Source organism: Uloborus diversus, chromosome 9 (genome assembly GCF_026930045.1).
Source record: "Uloborus diversus isolate 005 chromosome 9, Udiv.v.3.1, whole genome shotgun sequence".
NCBI lineage: Eukaryota > Metazoa > Arthropoda > Arachnida > Araneae > Uloboridae > Uloborus > Uloborus diversus.
In genome coordinates, this window is record NC_072739.1 from 57,631,955 (window position 1) to 57,655,169 (window position 23,215).

Below are 23,215 nucleotides of genomic sequence, written 5' to 3' on the forward strand. Positions count from 1 at the left end.
ACCACATCCCTCGTACATCCACGTAACCATCTTCTGCGTCAAAATAAAGTCGTATGTCCCCAACCGGGGAAATATCAACATAGCACACCAGAGGATAAGGGGCAGTGCCCCAGGTTACTCAAGCAACGAACTGATATTTCCGTGGCATTACTGAGACTATTAACGTAACGCTTTCAGGTTAGGTTTGCCCCAACTATAGTGATGATTGCTCAGCGGTCGAAAATCAATAGAAATTTATCATTATTTTAAAGTTTGAACGTCATTGAATTTCTTTTGTCAAAGAATATACTATTATAATATTTTTCTTTTTAATGTTGTCCTATTATTTCTATTTCTCACTGAACATGTTTCTTCTTCCTTAAGTAACTTATAAATATTAACATGTAAAAAAAAATAAGTTTAACTGATCGCATGTGTCATTTATTATTACCCCTGGTTTAGGTCCATAATTGCAGTTGTGGGCAGAATTATAAGAACAGCAGAAAACAGCACAGAGAAAAAAAAATCTGAAAGAATTCATGAAACTTACACAAAATGCCTTTTTGTGTTCGAAATTATTGTGGAATGAAGATCATTTGAAAATACAAAACATAAATGTTTTGCCATGATTGATAAAAGAAAATATCAGTTAAAACTGGACAAAATTATAAGGACAACGAGCGTTTTGCCCTGAAAAATAATATCCCCCCCCCCTTTTTTTCCAATTACTTTTATAAGTTTTCATGTCATGGAATTTGAAGCAGGTTCTAGGAAATTTTTATCCTGGCTTTTTCGATGGGGAAGATCTTTTGGGGCGTAGGGGCCATTCATTAGTTATGTAACGGTCTACAGGGGGAGGGGTGGAAAAATCTCTGCATACCCTAACTAAGGGGGGGGGGGGGTTCAAACCCATTCGTACGTAGTATTTTTTAAAGTCGATATTTTATATTGGAAATCGTGCGATCAAGTGATCATATTTCATTTGCGTAAAGAAAAGAAGAAACGTATTAGGATAAGCTGTTTTTTATTTGTTTAACAAAGAATGAATAGTGTAAAATATAATAAAAAAATCGCACTATGTATGGCATGTTTTATTTTTAACGCATCATATGCAAAAATAAAAAATGTCTAAAAAACATTCAATCTAGATTCAAACTTTTTAGTAAATATTTATTGACACAAAAAAGAGGTTTAATTTAATAGTAGTAAATTTAATAACGACTTCTGTGATGTAGATTTGTTATTTTATTATTTTGAAAAACGAAATTGAATCTGACGTAAGAATACGGAGGGGGGGGGGGGTTGAAAAATCTTACCTACCCTTACAAGGGGGGGGGGGAGGGAGGTCAAAAATTACAAAAACCTTACGCAATTAATGAATGGCCCATTATGTTAAAAAAAAAAAAAGAGAAAAAATTGTGAAACAATTTCCTAGGAAAAAAAATCAGTTTGGATGCTTAAAAAAATATTTCAGGGGGGAGGGGGGACTTCCATGAGTTTTCCAACTTGCTCCAAATGTTCATGCTTTTGAACTTTGCACCTCTCTAGACCCTCATAAGAGCATTAATGGCAAAAATAACACCCTCTTCCTCCAAAATAATTACTATGAAACTGGCGGTATGAAAAAAAAATGGGTTGGCACCCTCTCCAAAAAGTGGCACGAGTAGGCTGAAAAGTGTTCATATTTGGATTTTTAGGGTCATTTTACCTACAAATTAGCAAGAATTATGTCAGAAGCATTTGTAAGATTTTTTTTTTTTTTTTTGCCATGTAGTGTAATTATAAAAAACCTTGCTTAAATGCTGAAATTCATCTGAAATTGAGTTCTGTTTTTGACAATGTTTTTTAAAAAATTATGCCAAGAATATCAATGATTTTGAAAAACTAACCATCCTCAAAACTTTGACACAAGAATATTTGCCATATAGACAACGCCATTTCAAAACGTAGGCTTTGAACTATAAAATTTTTTCACCATAAAAACCACCCAAGAATCTGATAATTCAAAATTTTTATCAATCAACAACTCCAAGTTGCAAGAAAATATCTCATTTTGTTCTGCAGAAATTTAAAGAATTTGGATTCTTCAAAAGCGCACCATTTTGAACGCTTCGATATGTCAATTATGAATGATGCAGGGTTACCAGGCAGGTGTTCAGGTGGGATTTCATAATGCTTTTCAGGTTTTCTTCACCATTGTCTACATCGTCAAGAAATGTCAAATAATTCATTTCTGTTCGATGGTCACAGTGTTTTCTTTTTCTACATCTTCTTTTAATCCAACCTTTTAAATCTATTCACTGGTTCCCGAGCTTTTTTGTCTCATGGCAACTTTGAAGAATTAGCATTTCCTGAGGGCATCCTGGTTAGGGTTTTCAATTCCGCATGATATTTAGCGGGATTTCCAATCCTGAAAAGAGGTTCCATGCAAACGTTTCCCAAATTTTTTTTTTCCTTTAATAAAACATATTCTTTAAAGTATCATCTGAAGTTTTAATCACCTTCCTTGTATTTCTGCAAGAAAAGCAAGAACAACTTTGTATCTCGTATGATGAACAGAAGATTTACCATTTAAGAAAACAATAAAAATAGAGTATTTTTCTGAGAATGAATTGGCATTTTCATTCGAGGTTTCAGTGTTCAAATGTTCAGCAATTGCGAAAATGCGTAAAAATTAAAAGCCTTTTCAAAAACCATCACTAAGTATTGAAACTAAGAAAAGTGGGCTTTAGAAGAAATTGAGAAAGTGTATTATAAAGGGCAAAATCTGCTGGAGTAGCCTGAATGCAATGTTGGAATATTTCTGTAAACTTAAGGAATGCGCTTAAAACTTTTAACCTACTAAAAGTGCACAATATTTTTTTCCGCAGAAGAAAGCAATGAAAAACCTTACATTTTTTTATTTATGCTCTTTAACCAGTAAAAAGTGCCTGTCAATGCCTTTGTCACCATAAAGCTAATAATATAAATGTGGGTAGAACCTTGTAAAAGTTATGTTGGATGAATTAGCTGAGAAATCTGCAATATTTGGCCCAATTCTAAAAGAGGTGACAGAAACTTGGATGAAACACTAGATGACTCGCATGACAGCGCAGTACGTTAAGCTGCTCAATGTCCCTTTAAAGTGAGAGGTAAAATTAGTGAAATTATTCAAAAACTTTTCCTGAGACTGTAACCAAATCAGCACTTACCCTCCTGGCTGTAACAAATCAAATGCACTGATGCAATAACCAACGTTCATGAAGCAACAAGGCAAGTTAAATTGTATAGAGTAATACACAAATCAAACACACATAGTTTTTGTTCAAAATTTGAAGTTCATGCGCAAAAACCTCTAACATGATCCAGAAAAGAAAAATCTATATTAGAAGGTGGCGAAGCTTATAGAGATCTTTTGCTAAATGTCCACAATTATTTAATCTCACTAAAACCAATTGCAGTGGAGCTATATCACGCGTTTTCATCAAGCCCAATATGTTTTGCGCAAAAATTTTCCCCCATCCAATACGAGTGTTGCTTTGTTAAGACACATTGGACTTTCTCTAAATACACTTTTGCGTACCAAAAGATAGTCACTAATTGAGATGTGACTTTGCAATACTCCACAATTGGTGCACGAAATTAGAGATAAAGACTAATTCATGTAACAAAAGCAGTCCATCCTAAAAGTACAACTTTTTTACATGACATAAAAATTTAGCTTTTAAAAAAATAAAATCATTCCCGCGAGATCCTGGGATCGGCACCTTACAATCCCAAAATCCCGGGGGATTGAGATTAGCAAGGGAATGGAAACTCTAATTATAATCCATCTCTATTATTTTAGATTAATCTGCCAAATAAGATCAACCTAAGGTTCATAAGGGAATATCAAGCTGACTTATGATTGATGTGGCTCTAGCTTTTGCAAATTCATTAGAAGATCCACAAAAATTTAGAAAAAAAAAGTGAATATTTAAGTTTTAATAATGTTTTTAGCAATTTAAACAAAGAAAGGAGATTTGGCTTTGTTAGGAACATGGGTCTCTAATAAGGTCAAGGGGTAACTATGCTCAAGGATTACTTCACACAGAGTTCAAGATAGAAAAGTGCAGAGTTCAAGACAGAAAAACGCCAAAAAGTACTATAAAAAAAGGAAAAAAAAAAGAGAGTAAGAGAGAAAACTTTTTATCAATATAAATTAGAAACATAATAAACCAACCTTAATAATAACAAAAACAAAACCAAAAACTCGATATGTGCTTCCATGGAAAAGAGCAAGATCAATCGTCACATTTGGGACAGCATATAACTCGTTATTTTATGGGTTTTTTTTCACTCCTACTCACTCTTTGTGCACATTTGTGCAGGGTACGCAGAACAGGATCATGTACTCTGGTGTCATATTACAAGGACACAGAAATGTTAACAAGGTGAACCACGGCCTTATTAGGCGACAATCTTTTCGAGGTTATCAAACTATGGGAAAAAGTGTGGATAAACACCAATATTTTTCTTTTTTAATTCATCAGCTGCAAAAATTGGGCTTCCAAGAACAACAAACAACTTTTTTTATACTAGTAAACTACAGTGAACCAATAAAACTTATAGTAAAAAATCAGGTTTCAGGTATCTTTGACATTAGTCTTCTATAATTACTGTTGCCTGGTAATTAAATAAAACTTGTTTTTAATGCTTTATCATCAGGTAGGTTTTGAGGATGAAGACACGTTCTTGAAAATTTTTGTAATGCTACACTAAAAGTGGGGAAGATGGCCTTATTTGACGCACCCACCTTACACGTACAGTGGCTCCCAAAAGTCTTCGTACACCTACGACTTTCAACGAAATAGTCCCCAATCCATTGGTTAGAATTAATATTTCGGAATAGGTATTTAATTATGAAATCTATGATGAATTTTTAACAAAACTACATGAAAAGTTTTTAAAAAATATTAAAACTTAATTTTTTAAAAATCAAAAACCAAAAAGTGCCGGAAATTTTATCTCACAAAAGTCTTCGTACACTTTATAAAATGTCTATATATTATTGAATAATCTAACTTTTGATTAAGTTATTAATTAGTAGAATATCATACAGTATTCATAACACCTTTTAAACGTCTGGGAATAGATTTCATTCTTTTTCTTTCTTTTTTTTTGCGTAATTTCTGAGTAAGTGTTCAACCACACTTCGAGTCTCACTGTTTCTAGCTCTATTTTCGTCTTAAAGCCCTATTTTCGTAATCTAGCCTCCAGATATCTCTAAATACGTTACATTAAGTTAAAATCTGGAGATTGAGGGAGTATTTTCTAAACTTAAGGACAATTTTCGAGGCACGAGACGCAAACGTTGAAAACCGTGTGCTTCTTATCGTTATCTTGATAAAAAACAAAGTTGTTTCCAATAACCAAATTTTTGGCTAAGAGTTCAAAATTGGTTTTTAAAATATTTAAAGGAACAGCATGATTCATTATTTCATCAAAAAATTACAAACTACCAAGTCCTGATGCTGATATGCACCCTCACACTAGAACATCTCCACCGTCTTGATAAACTGATCCAAATAAGCTCTTAAGATTAAGTTCCTAATTTTTTCTTCTACTTACAGTTATACAACAATTTAACCAAAAATGTTAAATTAATGTTTATCTGTAAATAAGACATGATTCTAAAACGAATTTAGCTTATTTATCATTGATTTTGCGACGAAAAGCGTAAGCTTTCTGTTTTACGCACGACCAAGAAAATTTCTGCGGGAAGAGGTCCCATTTATTCCAGCTAATCAGAGAACTTGGCGAACAATTTTAGGTGAAAATTAAATGTAAAATGTTTCATTTAACTCTGCAGAAACTTTTACAACACTCAAAGGTGTATTTTTCATAATTTTTTTAACTTTAAATCTCCGATCACGTTTTGTCAACTTTGCCGGTTGACCTTTTCTTACCTTGTTTTCGGTCCGATTCCTTTCTTTAAAGCATTTTATCGAGCACTTTACTATACAAACAAATAAATTAACTAATTTAGAGACATTTCAAACCAATTTACCACTACTGTGGGGAAAAAATTCAAATTTTGAATGGTGTTAGCTGTTTTTTACGAATACCAGCCTTTTTACAGTAAAAAGCACAATATTAAGGAATAAATAAACAAAAAATGAAAGCCAAATGACTTATAAGGGTCAACACAATGCAAAAATATTAATAAAACGACATATGATAATTTTAATCATGAATTTATTCGAAAATATTTGAGTGTACGATGACTTTTGTGGCGTGTTATTTCTCTGTCTCTTCGTTTTCTGACCCATTTCGGAAAAAAGATCCGTCAATATTTTGAAAAAACCAATGGGTTGTATTTAGAATGATATAGGAATGATGTGAAAAAATATTGGACTTCATATTCGAATTCAGTTTCGAGTTATTTTGGTTTTACTAAAAAATTTCAAAGTGTACGAACACTTTTGGGAGCCACTGTATATACTTTTCCTGGGGGAACCCCATCTGGTTTGTCACTGAAGTGTAGGAACGGGGTGGGGGGGGGATGTATAATGATACCATGGATGACACTTTGCGGCACCTCCCTCCCCTCTTCCCACGGCACCACCCAGTTTGGAAACCCCCTGCGCTATGAAGCACAGTAAAACCCCCCGAGTTTAAAATGCTTGTTACATTACAAAAGACAATATTTGTAAAACAATTTTTTTTTAAATGTGCAAAAAAAAAAAAACTTTTTAAATTTTTAAAATTAATTTGAATTCTGAAATTTTTAATTCAAATTATGTTTTTTGCAATCACGAGTTGCGACAGCGCCCTACTCATTGGGGGCTATTGTTTCTAGAAACAGCCCCTGTCCCCCCCCCCAAGCCTACTCCTCCTCCTAGGCGGTTACGTGTGTATAGTTGTGTGTGCTTGCAGGCGTGTGTGTATATGTAGGCACGCGTGCGTGCATGTGTAGGCTTGTGTGTGTGCGTAGACCTGTGTGTATGCACGTAGACGTGTGTGTATGTGTGTAAAGGCTTGTGTGTATGAGCGTGTGTGTGTGTGTATGAGCGCGCATGTGTGTAGGACATGGACGCCTCCGACCAGGAGAAGCGTATAGCTCAGGACCGGAGCAGCCGCGCCGAGCCGCCTGCAGAGGCTGGTGTCCCTGGTCCAAGCTGAAAAAGGAACCAGAAGCCAAGGACGGTCAAATGAAAGCAATAAGCAATCGTGATTGCTCAAAAAAAAAAAAAAAAAAAACCCATAAATTAAAGGAAGGAAAAAAAAACTAACAATAAATAAATAAATAAACAAAGTAAAAATGATTTCATATCTACTGTAAGCTAAAAGAGTTCTGGATCAAATAAACAGAATATTTAAGGTTTTGAATAAAAAAACCAGAATGTTGTTTCACTTCTATTGTTTGAATCATATCATTTTTGCTAAGCCAAATGATTAGGTGTCGCTATTTTTGTTTTTATAATGCCTAATACAGCGGCTGCGGTTTATTTGTCGATGTGAATTGTATAAATAATTAAAGGATTAACTTAAAATTCACTTACTCGCAGTTAGTAAACCACACAACACTAGATATTTAATCATTAGTTTTTTTTTATGATGAATAATTTTTTGAATGAATGAAAGACCTCCAAAGGTAAACTGAAAATTATGCAGAATTACAACTCTTCAAAACAATAATAACCTAGTTGCAATTCTTTATTGCAAAAAACTTAATTTGTCAGAAATTATGTTTGTTTTTTAAGAAATGTCTTGAATTTTATTGGAGCATTAAAGACAATTCAGGCTCCATCAAATTTTATAATAAACTCCTCATATATCGTTTACACAGAAAAATGAAATAAGTAAATTAAGTTAGTATCCCTTCAATAGAGGCAAATACACTGAGAACCCTATTCAAAGGGACTGGGACAAGAGAAAATGTGCCTTAAAGGAAGTACTACTGAGTAATTTTGGAGAAAGTATCAATTTTATTTCTTTACAAAAATTAAGAGTACAAAGTCAAAAGGTAGCAAAAGAAAGTTGGAACAACTGTTTTTCATTCCCTTCTTTCTCCCTTTAATTATTTATTTTTATTTTACCATCTCTCTCAGAAGCACAAATTTCAACTTTGCTATCTTATACTTATGAGCATAGAAAATTGAAAGCAAAAAAAGCAACTTTTTACATATTATTTTAGAAACTGTTAAAAAATTTGAAAACGTTTTCATCCCAAAACATTTCCTTACAACTAAGACAGAGGATTACAAAGGAGGGGCGATAGGGGCGACCCCCTCTCTCTTAAAGGGGCCAAATTGAAGTTCTATAACGTAAATGTAGGCCCTCTTTGAAGACATTAAGGAAAGAAATGGGGTTTGAATCTCCCTACTGGATGCTTTTTGAAATTGAAGTTTCAAAAATTCAATTTTAGACGATCTTTGGTGATGTTAGGAAAAGGAGGAGTTTGGAAGCCTTCCTCAGAGTATTTTTGAAATTTAATTCTTAAAGTCCAATTGTATACATCTCAGGTAGTGTTATTAGGGGAAGGAATGGGTTTAGTGAATTTCCTCTGGTAATTTTTCAAAACTAAAGTTTCAAATAAGCCCAATTTTAGATGACCTTTCATCATGTTAGGGGGTCGAAACATTCCCCAGAATAACATAGAAATTGAAGCTCTAAAACGTAATTTTAGAACATCCTTTTCAATGGTTAAAGAAATCAAAAGGTTCTTAAACCTCCTAGGATAAATCTACATTTTAGTTGTATTAAATAAGAATGACGTGGCACCCGCCACCCTCAAGCATGTGTAAATCAGATACGTAATAAAAGATAGGTTGAAAAATAAACCGCCCCCTCCTTGAACAATTTCTGGATCCGCCCTTGAACTAAGAAGAAATAAAACTGCTTGTAAGTTTTCCTCTATACTTTGTCTCAATATATTCATTACTTGTGTTATTTACGATGTTTGAAATGGTATTGTAAATCTAATACTTAAGCTTTAGAAGGAAAAGAAATCTTTAGAGAAAAAAATCAACCTACCCCCTTTTGCTGAGGGGGGCGGTAATGACTCCCAAACCTACTGTCAAGAGTTTCAAGATTTTTAACTGTAATAATGCAAGCAAATCATGATTTTGCCAGACTAGGAAAATGTTGAAAGAGCTTTTGCTTCTATGAGAATTTACACAAGGGATTATATTTTCCTTTTTATGCAAGTACTTATCTTTTATCGTGTTGTTTTAGATACGTGTAAAACAAGTCTTTGTGAGACATTAAAATACTGAAAAACTTAAACTAATATAAAATAGTTAAAATGGTGTCATTATCATCAGCTGTTGCATTAGCAGATTTTATAATTTCATTTCATTGAAAAATTAGTTTAAAGTGATGTAATGGTTGTTAAAAGAATGAAAAGTAGACACTTTAAAGTAGATAAGGACAACAATTTTTACTTTCCTAAAAAGTATTCAATATAATGCACAATTAGAAAATTTATAATCGAGCTCATATTTAGTTTATGTGAATATACAGCATAGAAGATCTGTTTTAAAATATGAATCAAAATTAAATGAATAAAAATAATTTCATCTCAAACTTTACACTTTACTTCTGCTGTTAAGAAACCTAGTAATTTTCAATTTCAATACTTTTACTAGAAATAAATATTCATTGTGAACTTGTGCCGTTTGAATGCTTACTTCTATTGAGTAATACATCACAAAAAATTCAATTGTTTCAAAATCTTTCATATTGTTAAATTTTTATAACTACTATCTTGTTTATACAAAAGCATCTTGGAAAAATAAATAAAATTAAAATCATGTATATATAATTTTTAATAGAATAATAATAATAAAAAAAAACAATATATATTACATAATTTCAATAATAAATATAAAAATCTTTAAGTTGTAGGATTAAGAGATAATAATCCCAGCATTCCTTGCACAGATTTCACTTGTGAATCATCACATAACTGGTCCTAGAAAAGAGAATAAAAAGAATTGATGACAACAATTGATGATTTGAATGAAAAAACAATTTTACATCAAATTTTGAGACAGAAAATTACTGAAGTATCAATGCTTTAGAGAAAAATCACTCCCCCCCCCCCTTTTTGCAAATAAAAAAAATTACAACGCTTATTTGATTTTGATAGGAGACTCCATCTGGTGGGAAACTGGGCATCAAAATTCTCTGCCACTGGCATCTGCAATTTAATGGTGGCACATGAAAGATTGGAGGCCATATCAGGGGATTGCAATAAATCTGCAAAAAGAGAGCCCCTAACATAGCCCTATTATTAAAAAATAAGATTCAGTTTAAAATATGAGGTATGATCCTCGAGTAATTGGTTTGAAACTATTAGAAGATCAAATTTTACCCCCTTTTTCTGATTTCTTCCCACTTTCATAAGCAAGAGTAGACTGACGTGTGTTCTTCCTTTCCTTACCTCTCTTTTGGATAACTCTAACTGAAAATTCCTCCATTAAATTAGCTCATTAAGGCAGTATCTTGATGTTAGTGGGAAAAGTTAACCAAATACTTTAATGTCTTTTGTACACTTCAAGTCAAATAATTCACTTTTTAAGGTTGCGATCAGATACCAAATGACCTGTTTTTAATCGCCATTTCTTTCATTTAGTCACCCTGTGGTTGGTGGTGACCACTAATTTTGCCCTTCAGTCTGGAGGACAATCTACATTTCAAGATGATCAAGTACAATTGCACACACACACACACACAAGCTAAAACAGCTTAAACATTAAATATGTTACATGAAATTTTCTTTGACATACCTGGTATCTTGTGCTAATTTTAAGTCCAGCCCAAGCAGCAAATTTCAAGTTTTCTTTTTTCTTAAGTGCAGAACACTTTGGGGATGCTGCCACATTACTTGCCGACTAAAAAGAAAATATATAAACAACATGTTAAAGGGGAAAAATCAATTTATTACACCAACTACATGAAATACATAGCAAAATAAAAATAGATTTCACAGTAAATTTGATATAAGTTTCAAGGAAACAAATGAATTGCTTTTCTAATGATTTATTGCATGAAATATTTACCAGGGATTTTAACCAAACAAAATATTTGCTTTGAATGAAGTTTTTAACAACATTCATCAATGTAGGCTTTAAAAATGTGTCATATTTAGTAGCAAGATTAATTATTAAAAAAAAATGCATATTTTAACCCGTAACATGGGAGGTGAGGAAGTAGAACACAACAGGGGACGTAAGGTCTCACAACTGCTCCATTTTCAAATTTTTTAAAAATCGTGAAATTTAGAAACATTCCTGTAATTTTTTGTAGATGTTCTTGGGACTTTTATTAGCTGGGGAAAGAAATTTTTTGAATTTTTAACTGAAATATGCCTTTTCTGAGAAAAGTTTACTAGACCCCTAAGATTTTTTGAAAAAAATCATATGCTCAAGGGTGCCTAAATGCAAAATTGTTAGGAGAAGGGGGGTTCAGATACTTTCCCCATGGTTTAGCTGGATATTTTCCCAATGGAAATCGATTTCAGGACAGATTAGTCTTAAAATTAGAAATTTTTAATAACTTATTCATTAACGACTGGAGAAGAAATGTTTTTACATTTTTGATAAAAGTACTAAAGGCAAGGATGTTTTAATTTCTAAGGGGGGGGGGGCTTGAGCCTCCCTTGCCCCCCTATATGTGCACCCTTGTATATGCTACAGTAGATAATTAACTACTTGTAATAAAAACAAATCGTTTATTTATTAATGATTTTATTTTAGTTATTTAATGTATACAAAGCATTTTAATACCAGAAAATTGGTCATATCACATTACGGGAAATTTTTGGCCGCACCTCAACTATTGGTATATAATGCCATATTTCCAGCAATAATTCAGCCCTCATTGTCCCTAGAAAATTCATTATGTAACTTTTGCAAATACTTCAAGTGACTTTCAAACTCATCTAGAATACTTTGCATCTCTTCCGCATAACGCGGATAAGATAAACAAATGCATCTCCGTGGTCCTAACGCTCAGAACCATGTCTACTACTGCCAAAAATTGTAACACTGAAGGGGAGATGAGATCTCACAGACTGCTCCTAAAGAATGCAATGAAATTTAACCAGATGCACTTCTCAAAAGATACTGATAAGCAAGGGAGGTGTTCCAAGGTCACAAAACAATAAGCTATAGCATAGCTGCCAACCTCAAGATAAAAAAAATAGGAACACTTAAGGGAAAAAATAGGAGCAATGAGGGTTAAAATAGGAGCACCAAATCGTGGCCTGTGCTAAACCTTCCTTCTGTATCGTAAGCTTCTACTAGTTCTAAGCACCATTACAATGCGTTTCTGAATTTTCATGTTAGATTTTCAACAAAACTACAACCAAGTATAAGATAAAAATATTTTACATTAAAAAAGCATCATTACGTAGGTACATATTGAAAATTAAAAAAAACATGATTATTGTTTGATTTAATAAAACTGCAACCTTTTTTAAAAATATTCCTTTATACATATCCTACATGTATTGAAAATGCATAGCATAAGAACATATTGAAGATTTAAAAAAAAAACACGATTACTTCTTATACTTGGAAGTAAAGCAACTTCATAGTAAAGGTCAAGACTTGGAAATCTTCTAAGTGGCCAGTGACCACTAGACTCCAAAAACTTAGTGGCCACCACTGTCACCAAGTTTTGAAACACAAACTGGAGGGGAGATGGGGCAGTTTTTACAACTTTCATGAAAAAAATAGATGAATAGGACTTCACATTTTAAAATAGAGTCATTCAATACTTTTTTTGTACATGGAAAATTCAAGTTAAAATAGATTTCTGATTTAGTAAAAAAAATAAATAAATAAATGAGAAGTCAGCAGGAACCTTCATTTTAGATGAAATGGTTTCAGCTTATAGCAAAGCCTCCGAGGCAATAAGGATCAAATACAGATAAAATTTCTCTTTCAAAAAAATAATTTAAAAAAAAAACATAACTTTTTGCCTTACGTTATTTTTAATAGTTTGCATTGAGACAAACAACCAATTCTGTTTTCGGAAACTTAGGCTATTAATAGTCTTGTCTACTTCCATGTTGCAAATGACCAAACATGGCAACAATGCAAAAAATTTAAGATGATAGATTTTTGAATTTGTTGCATTAAAAGTAATTATTAATAATTAATAAACCTTAAAAAAACTAAAATTTAGATGAAATACAGTTTTGAGCACATTAACATCCAAACCAATCAGGATAACATAATATTCTGAAGAAAATTTTTTTTCATTTTTCAAGAAAAAAATCAAGAATTTTCCGAAAAAAAAAAAAAAAAAGAAGCCCATTTTGCACTATTTTCAATAGTTTGCATTGCAATAAACATCTAATTCCGGTTTTGAAAACTTGGCCACTTTAAGAGTTTTGTGTACTTAAATCTCGCAAATGACCAAATAGGGTGACTAAGTCAAAAATTCAGATATAAAATTTTGAATTTGTTGCATGAAAATAATTTGAAAATAAAAAATCCCCATGAAACTACAATTTAATTGAGAATCTTTAGCACATTCGTGTCCAAAGCAATAGGGATAAGATGAAATTTTAAATAGTATACTTGTTTTCATTTCTCAATAAAATTATTTAAAATAACCAAAAAAAAAAAAAAACATTTTGTAGCACATTTTGCTGATTTTCATTAGTTTGCAGTTAAAAGAAACCCCCAATTCTGCTTTGTCTTTGAAAACGAAAGCACTTAAGCATCGTCTACTTCCATCTTCTGAATGACCAAACATGGCGGCCACGTTCTGCACGTAGCTGAAATGCTCAATGAAAAAACGATGTTCTCCGATCGATTAGCGCTCCCACTCAGTGTTTATCTTGACACTAATGCTTCCAGGGCATAAAATTGCCTCCTCTTTTGTTGAGTTTGTGCACAATTCCTACCTTCCAGGATAGGGAAATTTCTTCTTTTTCCTCAGAAATCGAAAATTGTACAAGCAAAGTCAAAAAACGGAGTTTTTTGGAATAAATCGGATTTTCGGAGTACGCAATAAAAATCGGAGAAACTCCGGGAAAAAACGGAGCACTTGGCAGCTATGCTATAGGGAAAAACCATTCAATCGGACTAAAAATGAAATAGGGGTGGTGGGATAAATTTTTGAGTGGTCTGTGAGACCGCACGTCCCGTTACAGAGTTAATACATATATTTTTTTGTTGTTATTGCAGATTGAAATACTCATTTTTAGCTTACAAAGAGAATTTCAGGTGAATTGTAACTTAAAAATCACGTTTGTATGATTATTTTAGCAGGAGTAATTCAACAGAATTAAAAAGGATCACATGACTGGTTTCTACCAATCAAACACAATAAAAATAGAGATATCAGGCTACAATGCAAAGTGAGATGATTAAGAAATCTTCTTGATTGACCAATTTCTGCAAGAATCCCTAATTTCAAACATTCCGAGAAAATTTTATTAATTTTTGATCTTATGCGCTACATAAGTACATAATTGTACCTCTAATTTTATTGTTCTTTGCTAAAAGATATTTGCCAAGGTGTTAACTTTTATAACCATCAGTGTGTATTTTTTAAATTTTATTTTCAATTTTTGTAAAACTGTTGAAACTGAAGAAGACACGAAGGTAAGTGTAAAGCAGGCCGGAAAAATTCTGACTAGATAATATTACTAATTACTACTCATGTTTTCAAATTAATTCGAGTATTATTATCACTATCCTCATTCATAAAAAAAATCTCTTTGTTATGTTTACTCCATACTGAAATCATTGTTATAATAAAAAACAAAACATAAGACTTGATTACGTACCAAAAAGAAGCCATACAAAGATCTCATGTTCCGTGGATTCAATTTGATCGACTGGGCAAAATAAGCTCTTGCTAATTCCATATTTTCAAATCCACCAATAGTAAACTGGATCTAGAAAACACAAAAGAATATTGAACCTTATAACAGCAATAACTAAGAAATAGGTAATACAATTCCCCAACAATTTTAAATTTAAAAAAAAAAAAGAGAGAGAGAGAAGAAAGAAAGAAAATTTGAATTTTTGACATCTTAAATTTCAAATTATGTTGTTTTGCTATGTGTGTGTATGTAGGCATGTGTGTGTGTGTAGGCATGTGTGTGCATAGGGAATAGACGCCCAGGAGTGGCTGGAAAACGCTCTAACCTCAGGAAGGCTGGAAAACAGTGGAGTTTTCAGAGTTTAGTTTTATGCTTATGTTAAACCTAGAATGAACTCAAAACTATTTGTAAGCATGGCGACGAAAATGTGTACTTTAAATAAATATTAAAACAACGAACTATATTTATTCTTGTTGTCATGGTAATTTGAAAAATCAGAGCAGAATCAACTTTGGTCAATTCCTAGTTGCTCAAAATAGAGCAGAACTCTTAAAATAGCATCCACTTTCACAATAATTTTTAACATGCACAAGATATACTAATTAGAACAATCATAGTCTGATAATGAAATGAACAATGTGAATGTATTTTGTTTTTAAAAGTGTGTAGGGGAAAGGAGGGCAGATGTGAACATTTTTTTTCATTTCTTTATTTTTCCAAAATACATGATCAATTTGTGAGTTTAAAAATGCTCCCAAGATTGAATAGTCTTTTCTTTGTGTCATGGAATTTTTTGAGAGTTTTTAAAAATATATTTTTTTACTTTATGGATTTTTTAAAAAATGTCTTCAGTTGTTCATATGTGCCCCTACAGGGAGGGGAAAAATGTGAACAGGCGTGAGACAATATAAACACTATTAGAATATGGGTGCTCAGAAATGCAAGGCTGCGAATAGGATTTCATTTTACAACAGCAGAGCTACTGATCCCAAAATTTATTAACAAATTCTGAATGATTAAAAAAATATCAGAAAAACTAATTAATAGTAATAATTAAAAGAAGAGAACATGCTCTGACAAACGCATACTCTATCTCAGGACATGCATCATATTTCAAAGAAAAACTCTTTAATATAAAACAGATATGAATATGCCAACTGCATTGAAAAGTGTGCAACACTGACACTGTGCATATTCAAATCGTGCAGCAATTTTAATTATTGACAGTGTGATACCATTTAGAAAGAAAGAAAAATATCAAAAAAAAAAAAAAAAAAGAAATGTAAGGAAAACATAAGAAGCACAAGATTTCAAGATATTTATACACATAAACAGGTTAGTATCACATTAAAGTCTTTGCATTAGGTTATGAGTTTAACAAGAAGCTTTTAAGACAAAACTATTTCCTTACTTCAGCATATTTTTGATGATACAAATGATTGTGAGGATTATAAAGAATAAGTTCTTCTACACAGAATGCAGCTTTGTTATAATCTTGCTCTTTCAAATACAATTCTGATAACTCCATCCATGCTTCATGATCACTCATAAACCTAGAAAAAGGAAATTTTACATGGCAGAGAAAAAATTCAGTTAAATATTTATAATATCAAAAAAAAAAAAAAAAAACACTATTTTCAATCACCATATACAGTTGTTTCTGTCAAAGAAAGTATTAAATATTTACTAAGTTAAGTACAGTAGAACCTCGATTAACAAAGGTTTCTGTTAACTGAGCCGATAATGAAGTCTTTTTTTGAGTGATCGGGCAGCTATTGGCAGAAATTCGGAACTTTTACAAAGAAAAGTAACGTACATTTTTTTAAACATGTAAATTTAATAAAATGATGAATTTTCAATTTGGAAATAAAAATATTTTCTGGATATTTGTTTTTTCTTCTTCTTTTTTTTTTAATGCATCCTTCAATATTTAATTTGGCATCATAAAAAAATTCAATTAACTTTTTAAAACTGGCTTCAAGTTACTTACCTATTTTAGTGTTTTAGCCGTAAAACATTACTTTTTATATATGTTCATTATTTAAAAAATATTCTATTGTATTTTTTGAGATCCTGAGAGTTATTATACAAACTTTCTATTAACCGAGATTTCAGACATTCGAGGCAGTAGCAGTACCATTTAGATCAGATAATCGACATTCTATTGCACTATGCATTTCCTAACATCTTGAATGCTAGGGATCAGTGACAAACTTTTCGTTCTTATTTTTGCCACAAGCGAGTCAGTAATAGCAGCAAGCAACCCAAAAGGACTGACTGGACTAAAACCAATGTTAACAGAACAGTATGTAAAACTGGCAGGGCATTTAACATATTAATAGGAAAACTTCTAATTTTTTGCCGTTAATTCAATCAACTTTTTATCAATGATACTTAAATTTACCAGAGTAGATCTTCAAAAATCCAGATTACTGTGGCAAATATCTGAATCTAAGAGCAGTAACTTACTGCTAAAAACCCAAGTTTTGCCTTCAATTCACGAGTTGAACTGCACCAAGCTGCGGACACTCACTGGTGAGGATAAATTCACTTTATCTACCAGTTTGTTGGCACTCTCAGCTTCAATGAGATGCCATCTGCTTCCAGCTTAGTTATTCACTATTTTAGACAGAGGAGTTCTAATAAGAACAAAACTGCAGTCTCAGGATGTGATAACCGGGCTGTCTGGAAAATTGTAGTTTGGCCTTAGCGTTGGCTTCGGGGCAGTGACACTGCGGTGTCATTGAAAAGATATAGTTGTTCTTAAGGCTAATCGAACATGAATGCCACATTTAGGAAGTTTTGCTGGTTCTTATTTTCCGACATCAATTTGATTTTTTTCTGTTCAAAAATTTAAGTAACAGCTGTGTTAAGATTTATTAAGAGCTTAACATTGTTAGTCTTCATAAATTTTCATATAACTCAAAAAAAAAAAGGATAACAAAGTTAAGTTTTCACAGATTATCCTTTGTTACCATTTTTCTGCTGCATACAATTTTTAATGCAGTTCTTTAATAATTTAAACAAGCATCCAATACATTAGTTCAAAAGGGTCATTGTTTTAAGCTATTCAAATCTTAGGTAACCTGGAAATTGGGAAAAACTACTACTTTAGTAGGGTTATCAGCACTTGGAATAGTTTACCGAAAGAGGTGGTAATGAGCAATGGGGTGGATAGCATTAAGAGGGCCATTGATCTTCATTGGAGACTATTAAATTGACAAGGACTAGCCCAGAGCTGGGCCTAGAGCCTGTTGTTGGTAGTCACATTTGTATTTGTGTTTGTATAAAATATATAAATACGTGTTTACACAAACATTTTCAGTGATATAAATTTACAACTGATACTTGAACCGAAAGTAAAGTAACAATCTAAATACTGTTTCAAATTTGACATTGTTGTACATGTCATACATTAAACCTGCATCATCAATTTTGTAAGAATACTTACGGTTTTGTACCTCATTTAAAACACATACAATGGAACTGATTTTCAAATAGCAATAATAAGCATAGCCAGGGGCGGATGCAGACTGCTATTCCGGGGGGGGGGGGGGGGGGGGGGGTTACACTGAAGAATGAACCCCCCCCCCCTCCCTTCCATGAATGAACTTGCAGTTTTGAGCACGAAAATTTGTGAAACAGGTGTTAATAAAAAGCACCAAATTGGCCAGAAATAAGGCATAATGTTACAAATTAATTTCACAAGCAATGAAAAGAAAAAGTATTTCAATTATTTATTTTCAAAAATAGTTAATGAACTGAAAGACTACTGAAATCATTTACATTTTAATCATTAAGTGTTTGAACATAATGGGGACACATACTATTGTCGATGGTATAAGGGGAGGGGTCATGATCCCCATGACCCTCCCTTTATATTTGCCCCTGAGCATAGCACACTCATAGTTTCATGAAAGAGTAATCTAGCTCTTGAGACTACAAATGAGGCAATGAGAAGCAAAGGGATGCAAGTGGACAATTTCACATTTCGAGTAAAACGCGTTTAAAGATTAGCTCCTAGGTAGGCTTTCATTGAAATTTTTTTCTAAATCATGCTGTATAGCAGCAACTACCAGGGCTACTAGGACCATCTCTTGCCCCAAGACAGAGGAGAGGTTCACCTACCATGTGTACTGGTTATTTCCAAATTTTTAATTTTGCTACTTACATTTCCTTGCATCTCACTGCCTCAAATGTTATCCAAGTATGTGTGTATTTTTTTTTTTTCTCGAAACATTGAAACATTAAAAAATACATAATAAAGATTCAGAAGCTTACTTTTTTAAATAATCACTTAGTTCTTTAATTGCTTCAGGAATTTTATTTTGAGCTTTCAGAACAGCAACTTTTCTTTTGTAAATCACAGAATTAGATTCATCATGCTGAAGAATAGATTCATATAGCTTCAATGCATCTTCGTAGCTAGAAAATAATTTTGATATGTACATGACATTGTTAAGTATGCTAAAAGAGATAGACTAAATGTAAAACCTATGAATTATGAAAAGTATTTACCGGTCCAGTGCTTCAAATTCCATTGCTCTTAATTTCCTGACACGTAGGCTTCCAGGAAACTGCGCATCCAGAGCTTGAAGACATTCCTAAAAAGAGATTAGAAATTTGTTAAATCTGGTTACATTTTAAAGAAAAATATTCAATAAGAAAACAGACTCTGCTATAGCAAAACTGGGATACAACTATCTCCCGGTTGTAGCGAACCTTTTAAATGGTTCCAACTAAAGCCAAACATCGTTAAAGTATTTTCAAACCTTTGTAACAATCACTAAAACCTAGAGAATCGGCAATAGAGATTTAGAAATTTCCAAAATTCTCCACTTTTCTTAACACTTGTCCCAGTTACGTTCCTTGACGATATTTCCATGGCAAAAACCAACTTTTGCAGTTATCTCTTTTTCACCAGAAGATACCGGTCCAAACCATTCCTCGCCTATTGTTCCTCTAATAAAATTGTGAACTTCACATGGATCATAGTTAAATTAGACATGCCAAAAAAAAAATCCTGTAGGGGATTAAGTTAAATTTACTGGAAAGCAACAAAAGTCTTCTTCTCAATTTCCAATTTTTTCTTTCTATATTTACTGTAGCCACTATCCGGCAGAACTGTAATTCTAAAACAGCTGTCAGTATCTTAAGCAAATTTTTTACAACAGAAACTAGATAAATAAGTTGTAGATTTGATTACAATAGTTACTGACAAAAAAAATTAATGAAAGGTACATAAAAGCTTGCAACCAAAAATAACATTTCAATTCTTGTACTATGGATAAATTAAAAGATAAATCTCTATAGTTTGTTCATTACTGAGTAAAATAGTTAAAACTAATACTTTACTTAATTTATCCTAGTCACTAATTGAAACATTGTGTAATAAGTAGCACAACTTTTCAGAAGTAATCAATAAGTTGTGAAGCCAAAAAAAAAAATGTTTTTGCATTGTTAGCATAACAGCAAATTAAAATTTGAAACTGTTTCTCATTTTTCCACTTTAATTCAAATCTTTTATAAGAAAAATATAAACTCACAGTAAAAAACAACAACAACCCAGATTGCTCTGGAAATGTAGTTGCTATGAAAACCATTAAATACAGGATAATGTTTCATTATTAAGCTTATGTATCTATGAATGAGAACTAAATTATATAATTCGAATTTTAATACTCAATTTAGTTATAACTTATTTGGATGTGAATATATATACTAAAATATTCTAAATATTATTTTATAAATTTGTGAAATAATCAATAAAACATTAAAATATATATAACCTAAAATCTTCAGTCCCAAGGTGTGTGCACTTTATAATGGTTTTCTATTGTATATAGTCAATGTTTCAGTAACACTCTTACATTTTTGTACGAAGCTCCTACAGAACAAATCTTTAGTTTTTGCATTTTTGTCCCAAAATGTTTAGAAACAGATGATTTGAAACATGGGAGACTTTTGAAATTACTATCGCTCAAGAAAACTGTAAGCAAAGAAATTATTGATTCTAAGCAAGAAGAAGTGTTTAATAAAAACATTATGCACAAACCTGGGCTATGTCCAATCTGTGACAATCTAATGCTGCTAAGCATACTTGTTCATACACCAGCCATTCTAATAATAGAACAAAAAAATCTTTTAATAATCCAGACGACAAATTTAATAAATCGTAATCAGTATAAGAATTAGGGGTGCCTATCCCCCCCCCCCAGTTCAATGGTTTAAATCCCCCCGCCCCCATTTTTCAACCTTTTTGTACTTTTTTATTTTCAGCCCTCTTCATTTTATAAATTTTTCAAAAAATATTTTAAAAATAATTTATTTGTTTACTTATTTTTAATTAATATTTTGTTAGAAAAGTTCTGCGCTACACCAATTACATACACACACACACACAATAAAGAAATAAAATAAAGTTAAAAATGAAATAAAATGAATAGTTTAAATTAAAAATGAATCAATAAATAAATTTAAATAAATAAAAATCCCCCCCCCCCATCTTGATGGCGCCAACTTGCGCCATAATCCCCCCCCCCCCCCGATAAGGATGGACTTATACAACTGCAGAAGCAGCAGCATTGTAAACTGATTATAATTTACGGAATACAAATGATGCTCTTCAATCATTCAGAATCTCTTTCCCCAACCCTTTTTCGACAGAAGTCCTCTTATAACAATGTAGCCAGCATTTACTGAAATCAATAAACTCAGATGTTGAAACATTACACATATGAAACTTTTTAGTTAAGTAGGATTCTGTTATTGTCCGTGATCTCTTTGGGGCAAAGTCTCTTCACATTTGATTTTTTTAGTTTTACGGTGGTGAAATCAGGATCAGCCTTATGATTCTGAGCCATAATTATCCCATGCCCTAGCAAGGGAAAATATTATACAATTTTATTAAAACATTGAATTGTAACAAGTGTCCATAAATATTGAACAATGGTATTCTTCTAGTTTTGACATGGATAGCTATTAGAAAAAAATGCTGTTTTAGTCTTTGCCATAATTTCAATATAACGAATCTGCTATCTATCAAAGAATGGATTAATGAAAAGTAGAATTCATTCAGTTCCTTGTAGGCTTTGACATATATAAAAAACACTGTCTTGCCTGTTTTCAAGCTACGGGTTCAAAATTGAAATACCCAGGACTGTTTTTGATTTTAAAAAAATTTAACCGCATGAAGATGTATCTTTTTTGTCTGATATATACGTAGGAACATTAAAGGAAGTCATTGACGTTATTTTTTCTTAAATAAGAAATAAAAAGATGTATCCTTTTCCAAATAAGCAATTCACCTTTCATCTCAGATTAATAAAAACAAAGAGAAAAAAAACCCCTTAAGAATAACAATTATAATTTTAGAAAACTAGGAATGACAAAGAGGGCACAGGTACTTTCATTCTTCATTAAATAATAATCATGAAATTTCAGTTTAAAAAGACTTTTTTTTTTGGTTCTTTAATGCACTACTTTTCTTTTAAATGCACCATTTACCGTACTCTTCAAAAGCATATGTCAGCAGTGGTGGCTTCATTTAACTGCTACAACAATATTAAGATGTGCAGACATCTTAATATTGTTGTAGCAGTTAAATGAAGGTACTGTAATAATCATACCAACTATGTTAAGGTAACTATGTTAAGGTACTGTAATAATCATACCAACTCTTTTTTATTGGCAGAGCATTAGGAATGTGTCATTAATGAATGAGCAGATCTAAAAGACAAATTCTTTAAAATGAATGGTGTATACGATCTCCTGAAAAAAAAATCTGTAGGGGATTAAGTTAAATATACTGGAAAGCAGCAAAAGTGTTCTTAATTTCCAAGACATTTTTTCTTTCTACATTTACTGTAGCCACTATCCGGCAGAATGGTAATTCTAAAACAGCTGTCAGTATCTTAAGCAAATTTTTTACAACAGAAACTAGATAAATAAGTTGCAGATTTGTTTACAATAGTTACTGACAGAAAAAATGAATAAAAGGTACATAAAAGCTTGCAACCAAAAATAACATTTCAATTCCTGTACTATGGATAAATTAAAAGATACATCTCTATAGTTTGTTCATTACTGAGTAAAATAGTTAAAACTAATACTTTACTTAATTTATCCTAGTCACTAATTGAAATATTGTGTAATAAGTAGCACAACTTTTCAGAAGTAATCAATAAGTTGTAAACTTGTATACGATCTCCTGAAAAATGAACCACCATTCATTTGAGCATTTGGAACATTGTACAGTATGGGACCCCAAATCTGGAAGGCTCAGGACCGCGACCTTCTGGATTTTGTATTCCGACTCAAAAAATATTGAAAACTCTTTTGTTTTGCAGTATTTGTCACGTATTTCCTGGTTTTGCTAATTTGCATGCAAAATTCTTTTATTTTGTAACAATTTGAATGAAAGTA

At 32.1% G+C, this 23,215-nt stretch overlaps 1 protein-coding gene across 1 annotated transcript in view; it reads right to left on the bottom strand.

Moving 5' to 3' along the window:
- Positions 1-9,752: 9,752 nt before the first annotated feature.
- Positions 9,753-23,215, bottom strand: part of LOC129229368 (ER membrane protein complex subunit 2-like) — a 37,347-nt gene continuing 23,884 nt past the window's right edge. The window contains exons 3-9 of the mRNA XM_054863660.1: positions 20,847-20,911; positions 19,310-19,395; positions 19,073-19,216; positions 16,203-16,344; positions 14,753-14,863; positions 10,734-10,838; positions 9,753-9,916 (exon numbers count right to left, since the gene is read on the bottom strand). Of these exons, the coding sequence (XP_054719635.1) occupies positions 9,839-9,916; positions 10,734-10,838; positions 14,753-14,863; positions 16,203-16,344; positions 19,073-19,216; positions 19,310-19,395; positions 20,847-20,911 (731 nt within the window). The 3' untranslated portion in view covers positions 9,753-9,838. The remainder of the gene's footprint in view (positions 9,917-10,733; positions 10,839-14,752; positions 14,864-16,202; positions 16,345-19,072; positions 19,217-19,309; positions 19,396-20,846; positions 20,912-23,215) is intronic.